This window comes from Myotis myotis, unplaced genomic scaffold, assembly GCF_014108235.1.
Source record: "Myotis myotis isolate mMyoMyo1 unplaced genomic scaffold, mMyoMyo1.p scaffold_m19_p_1, whole genome shotgun sequence".
In the NCBI taxonomy this organism is placed as follows: domain Eukaryota; kingdom Metazoa; phylum Chordata; class Mammalia; order Chiroptera; family Vespertilionidae; genus Myotis; species Myotis myotis.
This window is the reverse complement of record NW_023416313.1, coordinates 151507544-151520758: the sequence shown is the minus strand read 5'-3', so window position 1 is coordinate 151520758 and position 13215 is coordinate 151507544. Positions and strand designations below refer to the sequence as shown.

The 13215-nt window shown below is 36.4% G+C and overlaps 1 protein-coding gene and 1 pseudogene across 1 annotated transcript; one reads left to right on the top strand and one right to left on the bottom strand.

Moving 5' to 3' along the window:
- Positions 1–5083: 5083 nt before the first annotated feature.
- On the bottom strand, positions 5084–6024 carry LOC118664297 (olfactory receptor 4M1-like). The gene is given in 2 exon segments (XM_036324276.1): positions 5084–5109; positions 5112–6024. Coding segments are annotated over 2 exon segments (939 nt in total).
- Positions 6025–7810: 1786 nt separating this feature from the next.
- On the top strand, positions 7811–8399 carry LOC118664292 (annotated as a pseudogene).
- The last annotated feature ends 4816 nt before the right edge of the window (positions 8400–13215 follow it).

Here is a 13215-nt window from a genome sequence, read left to right as displayed (position 1 = left end):
CAAAACAATCCCAACAGAAAAGAATGGAGCCTGATGTATCACACTCCCTTACTTCAAACTATACCACATAATGACAATAATAAAAACAGCATGGTATTGACAGGAAAACAGACACACAGACCAATATAACAGAATTGAGAGCCTAGAAAGAAAACCATATGTAAATGGGCAAATACTTTTCAACAAAGGAACCAAAAACATACAATGGAGAAAAGAAAGCCTCTTCAATGAATGGTGCTGGAAAAATTGGAAAGTCACATGCAAAAGAATGAAAGTAGAGTACAGTTTGTCCCCATGTACAAAAATTCATTCGAGATGGATCAAAGACCTAAATACAAGATCTGAAACAATAAATCACATAGAAGAAAACATAGGTGCTATTAAACCTTGGTCTTAGAGAATATTTTTGTGAACTTGATTCCAAAGGCAAGGGAAGTAAGGCAAAAATTAAATAAGTGGGACTATATCAAACTAAAATGTTTCTCCACAGCAAAAGAAACCAACAACAAAACAAAAAGGCAACTGACCAAATGGGAGAAGACATTTGCAAACAACAGTTCCAACAAGGCATTAATATCCAAAATATATAAAGAACTCATACAAGTCAACACCAAACAATCCATTTAGAAAAATGGGCAGAAGACCTGAATAGATACTTCTCTCAAGAAGACATATGAATTTCCCGCACATATATGAAAAGATGCTTAACTTCACTAGCTATTAGAGATATGTATATTTAAAGTACAACATATCACCTCACACCTATTAGAATGACTGTTATCAATAAGACAAATAATAAGTGTTGGAGGGGTTGTGGAGAAAAAAGGAACTTTCGTTCACTGCTTATGGGAATGTAGACTGGTATATACACTATAGAAAACAATATGACGGTCCTTCAAAAAATTAAAAATAGAGTTACCATATAACCCAGCAACCCCTCTTTTGGCAATCTACTCCAAAAATTGAAAACATTTATTTGCAAAGATATACGCACCCCTATGTTTTTTTCAGCATTATTTATGGTGATCAAGGCATGGAAACACCTGAAGTTCCCTTCAACAGATGACTGGATAAAGAAGATGTAGTACATATATACAATAGAATACTAGTCAGCCATAAGAAAAGATGAAATATTGCCATTTGCAACAACATGAATGGAACTTAATGTGATGCTAAGGGAAGTAAGTCAGATAGAGAAAGTTAAGAACCATATGATTTCACTCATATGGGGGATATAAAACTGAAAGCAACAAATGAACAAACAAGAAAATCAAACAAAAACTCATAGACACAGACAATAATAGCATGGTGGTTACCATGCCCTTCCCTCTGTTCATTGTTGTTTGACTATAAGCTCCTATTTCTTCAAAGTTTATAGAATACTTTGAGTCATCGAATAAAGGATATTTGTGTTTTCTTCTATCAGGAGGCATTATAACCTTGGAACCAGAAACTGTGAACAAAATTATTAGCTAGCAGTGAATCAGAGGACTCAGTAATATAATTCTTTTTCTCTTTTCAGCTTTTTGGGTGGTGAGTTTTTAAAAATCTATTTTACCCTGAGAAGATGTTTTTTGAGACCTCAGCTTGCTGTGTAATATATCCTTGGGTGAGCTGGGCTTTGTCTCCTATGCATCTCTGTCTCTACCACGAATACTTGTGGCCTTGAAAACAGAACACAAGTCCTCACAGTGAAAGCTGATTTTTATTCAACACATATTTCCCTGGATTCCCAATTTCATTTGATTTTTAGATTCTCAATATTCCATACCATCTCCTTTTGGGGGGAGGCATCTCATCAAAGTATTTCAAAAAATGTTTGTCCAACATGTGAATTTATTTTTTAGTGAGAGGTTTGGTAAAGCTACCTAATGTGACAGAGGATGGAAATGGAGTGCAACTATATAGTTTCTATGTTGTTGAGGCATGTGACATTTCATACTGGTTAGTCATGCAAATCCTCACATTAGTTTCAGCCTTAGATATAGTCTACAATAATATTCAGTGCCCGTCTTTTGTCCTAGTTTCTCAGTCTTCACATGATTGAAGTTTGTTCTGGTAGTTTCTTCAAAAGGGTTCTTGGAAACAACATTCACAGATTTTTGTTTAATGTTTGAAATTGTTTGTAGATCTTTAATTTAAATGCCACTTTTGTTAGAAATAAATTCTAAGATTTACACTTACTAATCTGAAGAATTTTGTACCTTTTGTACCACTTTACCTCCCTTTACTTAAAGATAGATAATTATATTCCGTAGCAATCAAGATAGGCAAACTGGCCTGCTTCCAATGGAGCTGGTGGGTGAGACTTCACAAAGTTTGTTAAAGGGAAACCCTAATTCCTGAGGGGAAAGAATTGCCAGTAACAGTTGTGGGGTTTTTTTTAAAATAGTTCATATATTTTTAATCTGTAATGAACATGTATTATTTTAGTAATTAACAAATCACAGGAGAACTTTATTTTTGTTCATATAATAAAGATTTTTTTAACCAGGTGCAATATAAAGTCTTTTTAGTTAATATTGAGATTAGAAAAAAGCTATGAGATGAGTGAAACTTGAGTTCTAAAAATCTCAGGTAGGTCAGTGAGTAATTGAAAGTATAATTATCTGGAACTAAAGATACTAACTTACTCAATCCAGATATTGCTGATATTGAAAATAGAAGCTCAACAGTAGTTTTAGAAGGAAGGAGAACTAGAAGAGACTGAAAGACAAAAAACAATAAAAGATTAAAAGACATTTAGATGTAACGGGGAAGAAATAAGGAGGAGTTACATAGGGAGAAGGAGTCTACCCACATAACTGAGGATATGGGGTTTTTTAGAAGCATGAAAAGATAATACCTGGTACTAATACCTGTTTTCCCTACAATAGCCTGCCTTATATCCCTGTTCACTGTCTAAGGTAGTATTCAAAATCTTGCTACTATAACATTTTGAACCAGATAATTTCTGGGGAGTGACTGGGACATGATTAGCAGTATCTCTGGCTTCTATATACAAGATGCCAATTGCATTCCCCAGTTGTGACTGCCAAACATGTCACAAGACATGGCCAAATGTAACCCTAGAGGTTGAAATTGCCCCAGTTGAGAACTACTGATCTAAGTTTTTATAGCAATTGTGTCCTCCATGAATCAAGCTAGGTCTCTTCTCACCAGAATACCAAAAGCTCCCACTTCTTTACCAATATTAATTCCAGATAGGATTTCTAATTAGGCAATTCTTCATTACAGTACTATTTTTGATGGTTTTTCTTCTTATTCCTAGCTTCAATATTTTCCACAAATATGCTCTGTAGCAATATACTAATGTTTGAAGAACATATTAAGTCAGTAGTCTTTTTCTCAAGAACATTAATCTTAGCTAAATGAAAGATAAGTGACTACATGAATAGAAATCTGGCTTGTTCAGCTACAGAGAAATAACAATAAGGTAACATAAAATCTAGAAACAACTCATAATTTTTATTATGTATGTGCATTTTAATGTTCTTTTTTCATATCTGTTGTAAAATGTTAAAGAAGTCTACTGTTTTATACATTTCCAGGCAATGGGAAATCAACTCAAAATTCAGGAATTATAATTTTAATCAACGCCTTTGGGTGCTTTGAAGGAAAGTCACTGTAACATGGAAGATGAAAGAGTGTCATAATAGAGAAAAATTCCCAAAGCAAAGAACAAACTTTATGTACCATCATTCCATCCTGTGTACCTGGGGTGCACTGAGTCAGACACAAATTACTTCTTCAATTAATAAATCAAATATAAGTAAAAACTATCCTAGAACTGTTTTCAGCATTCACTTACATATCTTTATTTCTGATGCTGACAGGAATCTATTTTCCTTAAAGTCTAGCCATGTTGTAAAATATAAGACTAAATAAATAAATAAATTAGTCAAATAAAATATAAGACTAAAGCTCAAAGCACACAAAGTGTTCTCACCCTTTGATGGAGAGACCTCTCATTCTGAAACTGAAAAGTTAACTTAAGTAAATAAATTTGTATGAACTAAAATATTCTAATCTATCTTTTACATTCTGAAACATAGTCAATAGGTGGAATCTGAGTGCCAGGGAATAGCAAACTGATCATTAATAAATAATTTATAGGAGGATTATGAAAACCAATATATCTAGGTTTCTTCCATGTGTACTAAAAATGGTTTCATGAAAGATAATTCTGTATTATAGTGCTAATAAAAGCAGCACCCTACTTATTTAATTCCAACACAAAAGGCAGAGTTAGCAAATACAGAAAACATACAAAAATGGCAAAGGTGATATCAGTCTTTTAAAAATCACATAGCTAGATGTCTATCATTCCCAGTCAAACTAGAATCCCTTTCCTCAAAGTCTACTTTCATTCTGGAAGATATAAGTAGAGACTGGCTATAAAAACCACTAATTGGCTAGAGACTTACTCTGGAAAGAGAGGGGTCTCTGGTACTACGCTCTGTTCTGAATTCATAAAATTTGTTTCTAGCAAACTTATGTTCTGACACCAAAACTATGTGACTTCCAACTGAAATATCAGTTGAAATAACTTATATAAATGAGTCCTAAATTTTGATCATTAATTCTGCCAAGGGGAAGAGGTAAAGGAGAAAATAATCTGTTTTTACTGTCCAGGAAGATGACTCACCATGCCACTACAATAAGATTGAGACATGACAGCAATATATAATTTGGTCACTTAAAGCTACTTACTTCCTCATATTCACAGTGGGCATGCCTCTCAGGTTTTAGGCATTTTGTTATTTCTCAGCTGTCTCCTTGCAGTCAAAGCTTCTCCAGTGTAGTCACTCAGTAAACTATTAGTAAAAAATGTTTAGTAGAGGATGATTACACTGTAAATTCTAACAGTGATCTGGCAGAAATTTTAGGGGTGGTGTGAGTAAATTTATTTCCATGTTAACTTCCTTGTATGTTTTTTTCTTCACCAAATAGAGAAAAAACTAGTGCTATTTTAAAAACTCAGAAGAAAGGAGTTAGCGAAAGCAGCATTATTACCACTGCAAGTGCTTCCTACTTTAGGGCAGTGATCCTCAGAAGGACTATAGAATAGTCCATTTATCTTTCACTTCTCTTTACATAAAATATATCTGTTACCAACTTCCTCATGGCTGTCTTTACTTCCTTGTTTCGTAATGTGTAAATGATGGGGTTAAGTAAAGGGAATATCACAGTATGGAATACAGACACCACTTTATCTAGGGAAAAAGAGTCAAATGGGCGAGCATAAATGTAGATGGATGGCCCAAACATTAGCACCACAATGGTGATGTGGGAATAGCATGTGGATATGGCCCGGCTGGTACTCTCACCTGAGCGTGAATGTTTCTTGAGCATGGCCAGGAGGAAGGCATAGGATATCAGTAGAGCAATGAAACACACTACAGAGATCAGACCACTGCTAAAGATCATCACTAACTCCTCTGGGAAGGTGTTGGCACAGGCAATCCGGACAACCTGTGTGATGTCACAGAAGTAGCTGTCTAATTCATTGGGCCCACAGAAGGGAAGTCGAACAATGAGAATCACCTGTATTATAGAATGAACAAAGCCTCCCATCCAGGAAAGAGCAACCAGAATACAGCAGAGACGTCGATTCATGATGGTAGCATAGTGGAGTGGACGGCAGATAGCAGCATAGCGGTCAAAGGCCATTACTGTGAGCAGGAACATCTCTGAGGCCCCAACAAAGTGCAAGAAGAAGAGCTGCGCAATGCACCCTCCAAAGGAAATTATCTTCCTTTCCACAAAGAAATCTACGAGCATTTTAGGGGCTGTAATGGAGGAATACCAAATGTCAAGGAAGGCCAGATTAGCCAACAGAAAATACATGGGTGAGGTCAGATGGGGGTCAAGCCTGATGGTGCAAATAATAAGAATATTTCCTGGTAGAATGAACAAATAGAAGAATAGAAATATAGCAAATAGAACTAGTTGTACCTCCCGAGTCTGCGATAGACCAGTGAGAACAAATTCTGTCACCCGGGTATAATTTGCAGGTTCCATTTCTTCGCTTTTTTTCATAATATGGCTATGAAAAATAAAGAGATTATAATTATTAGAAATAGCATTAAACTAGAATTATATTACTGCCTTCAAAATCATTTGCTGTTTTCTGTCCTTAAGAGATTACACTAGGACACATTTGTTTTATGTCTGATAAGCCAAGATATGCTACTTCTTCAATGAAGGACAAACCAACACATATATTTTCTACATGAACATGACCATGGCCTGAAATGCTATAAAATCCATAACAATTTTACCCTAGCCTGCATTTGTGATTTAATGCATGTCAGAACAAAACTTCACATATGACATTGAAAGCTCTACACCAAAATGTATATCCTCTGTGTCACTTCTTCTAAAGTTATTTATTTGTTTATTCAACAAATATTTAGGGAGTATCAGTTATGTGCTAACAGCTGAGAATACAACAATGAACAAGGAAGATAGTTTCTGCCTCATTGAAGTTACATTTTAGAAATATAGACAGAAAATAAATTATTAAACAAACAATAAGTAAATGAATGAAATGTAAGTAAAATAAATAATTACCACTATTGAACAAGAGACAAGAAGGAAATGAAAAGGGAATTATGATAGAGGATAAACGATGGTGGCATGTTGTAGTGATGCTTGTTACTGGCATTTTTAGACAAGCTTCTCTGAATTGGTGATATTTCATCTAACTTTAAGGTAGGAGAGAAGCTTCCAAATCTTGGCTATTATAAATAACACTCCAATGAACATAAGGATGCATATATTATTTCAAATCAATGTTTCACATTTCTTTAGATATATTTCAAGAAGTGGAATAGCTGGGTCATGAGGCTGTTCCTTTATTTATTTATTTATTTATTTACTTTTTTTCTATAAAACTTTTATTTTTAAAATTAAATTTATTGGGGTAACATTGGTTAATAAAATTATATAGATTTCAAGTATACAATTTTATATCACATCATCTGTATAATATATTGTGTGCTTACCACCCCAAGTCAAGTCTCCTTCCATCACCATTTACTCCCCTTTTACTCTCATCTGCCTACCCCCAACCTCCTTCCCTAAGGAAACTCCATACTGTTTTCCACAGTAGCTACTAGCATAAATACAGACATAAAGATCAAAGGAACAGAATAGAGAGCCCAGAAAAAAAAATCCCTTTATGGTCAATTAATATTTGACAAAGGAGGCAAGAACATACAATGATATAAAGATAGTCTATTCAATAAATGATGTTGGGAAAATTGGACAGATACATGCAAAAAAGTGAAACTAGACCACCTCCTTACAGAATACACAAGAATAAACAAAAAATGGATTAAAGACTTAAATGTAAGATTTGAAAACATAAGTCTCCTAGAAGAAAAAAAGGCAGTAAAATCTTGGACATTCTTCATAGCAATATTTTTCTGATATATCTCCTTGGGCAGGGGAAACAAAAGAGAAAAATATACAAATGGGACTAAGTTGAACTAAAAAGGTTTTATACAGTAAAAGAAACCATCAACAATATGAAAAGACAGCGCACTAAATGGCAGAACTTATTTACCAATAATACAACTGCTAAGGGGTTAATATCCAAAACACATAAAAAAATATGCAATTTAACACCAAAAACAAAAACAGAAAAAAAAAATAACAATCCAATTAAAAAGTGGGCAGATGGGTAGTGCGTCACCCGTGGCCTGGCGGCAGGTAACGTCGAGACGGAGGCGTCTGGAGCGCGGTGGGCCGCAGGGTGGGGACCCGCTCTAGCGGCATGAGCCAAGGGGAAGACGCCGAGGCCAAGAGTAATAGAGATTGATGGAAGCAGAAACCAAAACTCTTCCCCTGGAGAACGCATCCATCCTGTCAGAGGGTTCCCTACAGGAAGGGCACCGGTTATGGATTGGCAATCTGGACCCCAAAATCACAGACTACCACCTCCTGAAGCTCCTCCAGAAGTTTGGCATGCTAAAGCAGTTGGACTGCCTTTCCACAAGTCAGGTGCTTTGGAGGGACAGCCCAAAGGGTACTGTTTCATTAACCTTGAAACCAAGCAGGAAGCAGAACAAGCCATCCAGTGTCTCAGTGGCAAGCTGGTTCTGTCTAAGAAGCTGGTGGTGCGATGGGCCCATACTCAAGTCAAGAGATATGGTCATAACAAGAATGATAAGATCCTTCCAATCATCCTTGAGCCATCCTCTAGCACTGAGCCCACTCAATCTAACCTAAGCGTCACTGCAAAGATAAAAGCCATTGAAGCAAAGCTGAAAATGATGGCAGAAAATCCCGATGCCGAGTACTCAGCAGTGCCTGTTTATTCCTACTTTAAGCCACCAGATTAAAAAAGGACTACTCCTTATTCTAGAACAGCATGGAAATATCCAAGATGATGGTTATGAATCACTGTAGCAGCAAAAGCAAATTGGTCTCTATACCTGAAACCCTCTGCCTTTGTACTTTGTAGATGTGACTGGTACTCTCCAGCAGAGCATAATCCCATGTTAGAGTTTGGTAAAATGACATTTTTGGCTGTTCCTATGGATGTTTCTACCCTGAAGTATGTGTGGAATTGAGCAAAATCCAGAATAAATAGGATTCTTTCCAAAATTGTGATTTGAACACTGGGAAAATAAAATAAGAAAATAAAAAGTGGGCAAAAGATCTAAATAGACATTTCTCCAAAAGGACTTACAAATGGTCAATAGACATACTGAGGCAGGATAGTAAGGAGGTAGAATGGGGAAACTGAGACAAAATAGTTTAGAAAGTCCAAACAATTTAACCAATTGACAACCAGCAAGGGAATCATAAGACCTTATCTTCCCCAACCAAGAACATTTGAGAACAAATAGCATATACCTCTCCTCCCTGACCAGAGAATAAACCACGCTGGCCAGGGAGACAGAGAACAGAGACCAAATTAATGTCATTTATCCAGCCACACCAAGACGGATGAAGGCAGGGGAACAAATAAAAAAAACCCAACTAGAGCCAGACAGACCCAGGATAAAAGTAAAGCACTGAAGCTGAGCAGAGGAGAATCCCAAGCTTCCCTATACGGTCCTTTTGATGCATCAGCATATTGAAAATGAACCTGGAAAGCTGCTGGATATTCTGATGAAACCCTCCCCTAAGATTCTTGCCTGCAGAAAGATAAAAACTCTCAAAACAAAGGATACCAGCATGGGTCCACTCTGAAGCTTACCCATTCCTTTTCTCTGGCATGAAATTTTTCTTACTTCTAAACTCTAAGGTTTACCATGAAACTTGCAACCAGGGAAGCAGCAGGCAGCAACAGCTCAGCCTGGGCTTACCTCCTGAACCTGTCTCCAAGGACCCCCATTTTCTCTGACTTTCCAGTGAACTAAAAGAAGCCCCATTTTAGCTCACTTCTGTCTGTGACTTTTACTTCCCAGTAGCCAACAGCAGCCCCATCTTGAATCACTTCTTTCCTATAACATTTCTAAAGAGTCAAAGCAAGGTACTACCTAGTCTCTCTCCTGTTACTTCTTTTACCCTAAGTCCTTCCTTTGTTGTACTACCCCTAGCTTTAATAAACTTAACTGTCAAAATCACCTGGACTTGTGTTCTGAAATCTCTCCTGCACAAAATCAAGAATCCACACACTACAGGTTGGCCTGAGGCAGGCCCGCTCCTGGCCCAGCCCTCATCCAGTAAAAATATGAAATGATACTCAGTGTCACTAATCATCAGTGAAACGCAAATTGAAAACACAAGGAGATACCACCTCACACCTGTCAGAATGCCTATCATCAATAAATCAGCAAACAAGAAGTATTGGCAAGGATGTGGAGAAAAGGGAACCCTTGTGAACTTTAGGTGGGAATGCAGACTGGTGTAGCAAAAGTTGGAAGCAACCCAAGTGCCCATCAGTAGGTGAGTGGATAAAAAAGTTGTGGTACATTTACACAATGGGATACTACTTAGCTGTAAAAAAAAAAAAAAAAAAAAAAAAAAAAGGAAATCTTACCTTTTGAGACAGCATGGATGGACCTAGAGAGTCAAATAAGCCAGTCAGAGAAAGACATAAGACTCCTAGAAGAAAACAAAGGCTGTATTTACCATATGATTTCACTTATATGTGGAATTGAATGGAATTTTGAAATAAACAAACTAAAAACAAATTCATAGATACAAAAAACAGACTGGCAGCTATCAGAGGGGAGGGGAGTTGAGATGCTGGGTGAAATTCATTCAGAAAGGAATTAAGAGAAAAAAAGAAGACACAGACAACAGTATAGTGAGTACCAGAGGGAAAGGAGGCGGAGGAGATAGAAGAGGGTAAAGGGAAGATAAACGGTGATGGAAGGAGACTTGACTCTCGGTGGTGAGCAAACAATACAATATACAGATGATGGGTTATAGAATTGTATATTTGAAACATATATAATTTATTAACTACCAAAGTCAGCTAGAATTTGAGCACCATAAGTGCAAACTTCTAAGGAACTTACCTTTCTTTATATATTGTATCTAAAATGAGGTTCAACCAGCACATTCCAGATTCTTTTTTTTTTTTAAATATATTTTATTGATTTTTTACAGAGGGGAAGGGAGAGAGATAGAGAGTTAGAAACATCGATGAGAGAGAAACATCGGTCAGCTGCCTCCTACACATCTCCTGGGGATGTGCCCGCAAACCAGGTACATGCCCTTGACCGGAATCGAACCCGGGACCTTTCAGTCCGCAGGCCGATGCTCTATCCACTGAGCCAAACCGGTTTCGGCAAGATTCTTAATAAAATTTGACTGAATCTTCCATAAATATTTAAGAATGCCCTGTCACACTCTAAGAAAAGCTTGGGATTATGCCAATAAAAGCCAGAGCAAGGAATTATGTTTTAAGGGGTTTCTTGGGCAGATAAGCCATCCATGGACACTGAGTTAGGGCATTTCTTTCCAAGGCTTCCATTTAGAGAGGGATAGCTATTCCAAACCAGTGCTTATTCTTTTTTTAAAGCTTAAGTTTTATTTATAAGATTATATAGGTTTCAAGTGTACAGTTCTATGATACATGATCTGTAGATTGCTTTGTGTTCCCACCACCCAAAGTCAAATCATCTTCCTTCAACATATATTTAACCCCCTTTACTCTTTACTATCAACCCTCCCACCCACTTCCCTCTAGTAACGCTCTGTATCTATGAGTGCTTACTCTTAAAGCATCTGTATCAGTTAGTCAAGAGGGTTTTAGTTCATCCTACATTCACCCATCTACACCTCTTAAGTTTCTGGATGCAAGCCTACTCCTCTCTCTCTCTCTTTTTGCTATTTTTTTTAAATTAAAAATTGTATATATTTCAGATGTATAGCACACTAATTCGATATACATATATATAATGCAATGAGTACTACCTAATGAGTACAAGCTAATTAACATCTTTTCACATAGTTCCCACTTTTTTCTGTGATGAAAACATCTGAAATCCATTCTCATGGCAAATTTTCAGTATTTAATATGGTATTGTTATCTTAGTCATAATTCTGTACATTAGATCTCATCATACATAACTGCAATTTGTACCTTGTGACCAACAAACCCTTATTTCCCTTACCTCTCTCCCATCCAGTAAACACCATTCTACTCTTAAATGTATAAAAATATGAGATAGATGACAGCTAGATAGATAGATGATAGATAGATAGATAGATAGATAGATAGATAGATGATAGATAGAATAGATAGATAGATGATAGATAGATAGATAGATAGATAGATAGATAGAAGATAGATAGATGATAGATAGATAGATAGATAGATAGATAGATAGATAGATAGATAGATGATAGAAGATCCTACCTTTTGAAACAACCTGTTTGAAACTGGTGTTATGCTAAGTGAAATAAGCCAAACACTGAATGATTTCACTTACATGTGGAATCTTAAAAAGCCTGGTCCTCTTTGCACAACATCTAATGAATTTCCATTCTGTACTTAATCTGCAGGGATGTAGTATCTAGAGGATGACTATGAAGATAACTAGGATTACAGAGGCCATTCCCATAGGTGAATGAACTATGAACTCTCCTCAAGGGAACAAAAGCTTTGGTGGAAAAACAAGAATCTGTGTAGAGATTCTTCCTTACTAACAAGGCGATGTTCATCCATGCATCTAGGCAAGCTCTTGGTAATCACATGGAGAATAGTTACCTTGCTAATTCGAGAAATTTAGGGAGGGTATCACATAGATCCTGAACTAGTAAAAGATTAAATGACTCGAGAGATACTGGGTTACATTCATGCAAGAAGCTTATTAAAAAAAATAGCTATCATTTGTAACCATTGTTCCCTTTTTTTTCTTAGGTGATGTGACTGGAGAAGCCCATATTTCCCTGAGAAAAAGGCACTAATCCTAACCCCTCTAGAAAATCCCAAAATACCTCATAGCTAAAAGAAATGCTTTTAGAAATTACTTCAATAACTTCACGTAGAAGGATTAAGCTAAAACTGGAAAAGCAGGAAAATGGAAGAAAAGAAAAATGTTGTATTGATGAAGGGAAAGAATGCTATATATAAAAAAAGAAGTTATTAGTCCTGTATTTCTTCTGAGGATGAAAACAGCCCATCTTTATGGGTTACATTGCCATTTTGTTATTTAAATAAAAAAGTAACAAATAGTTTTATAAAATAAAAAGGAAACTGTTTATAAATATATTCAAGTGATGATTTATTGAAAACCCTTTCCCAGAGAAGATACTAGTCTTTCAAACCTGCTGATCATGGGAATGTGGTGAAGGCAGTAGAGCTTTAGCTCGCCTGAGCTGTGGCAAGGAGCAAAGGAAACACAGAAATTCGGAGTGAGGCCCGGCGAGGGAGGGAGTGTGAAGGTAAGTACAAAGGGAAGGCACTAAATTTTTAGAAAATAAAGATATGTGAAGTTTTACTTTTTTAGAGAGTATTCTACTTCTGTAAGATCCATATTAGGGAAAATCATTCAAAAATCTATATATATATATATATAAGCCTAAGTGACCATTCGACTGGTTTGTGCACTGGTGGGCTCCCTTGGCCTGGCCTGCGGGGATTGGGCCAAAACCAGCAGCCCAACATCCCCCAAGGGGTCCTGGATAGCTCCTGGCAAACTAGGATCCTTAATATGCATTTATTGAATGAATGAATGAATGAATGAATGAATGATAAAACAGATTTTCAAGTAAATAAATACATAATTGATGACTTAGTAG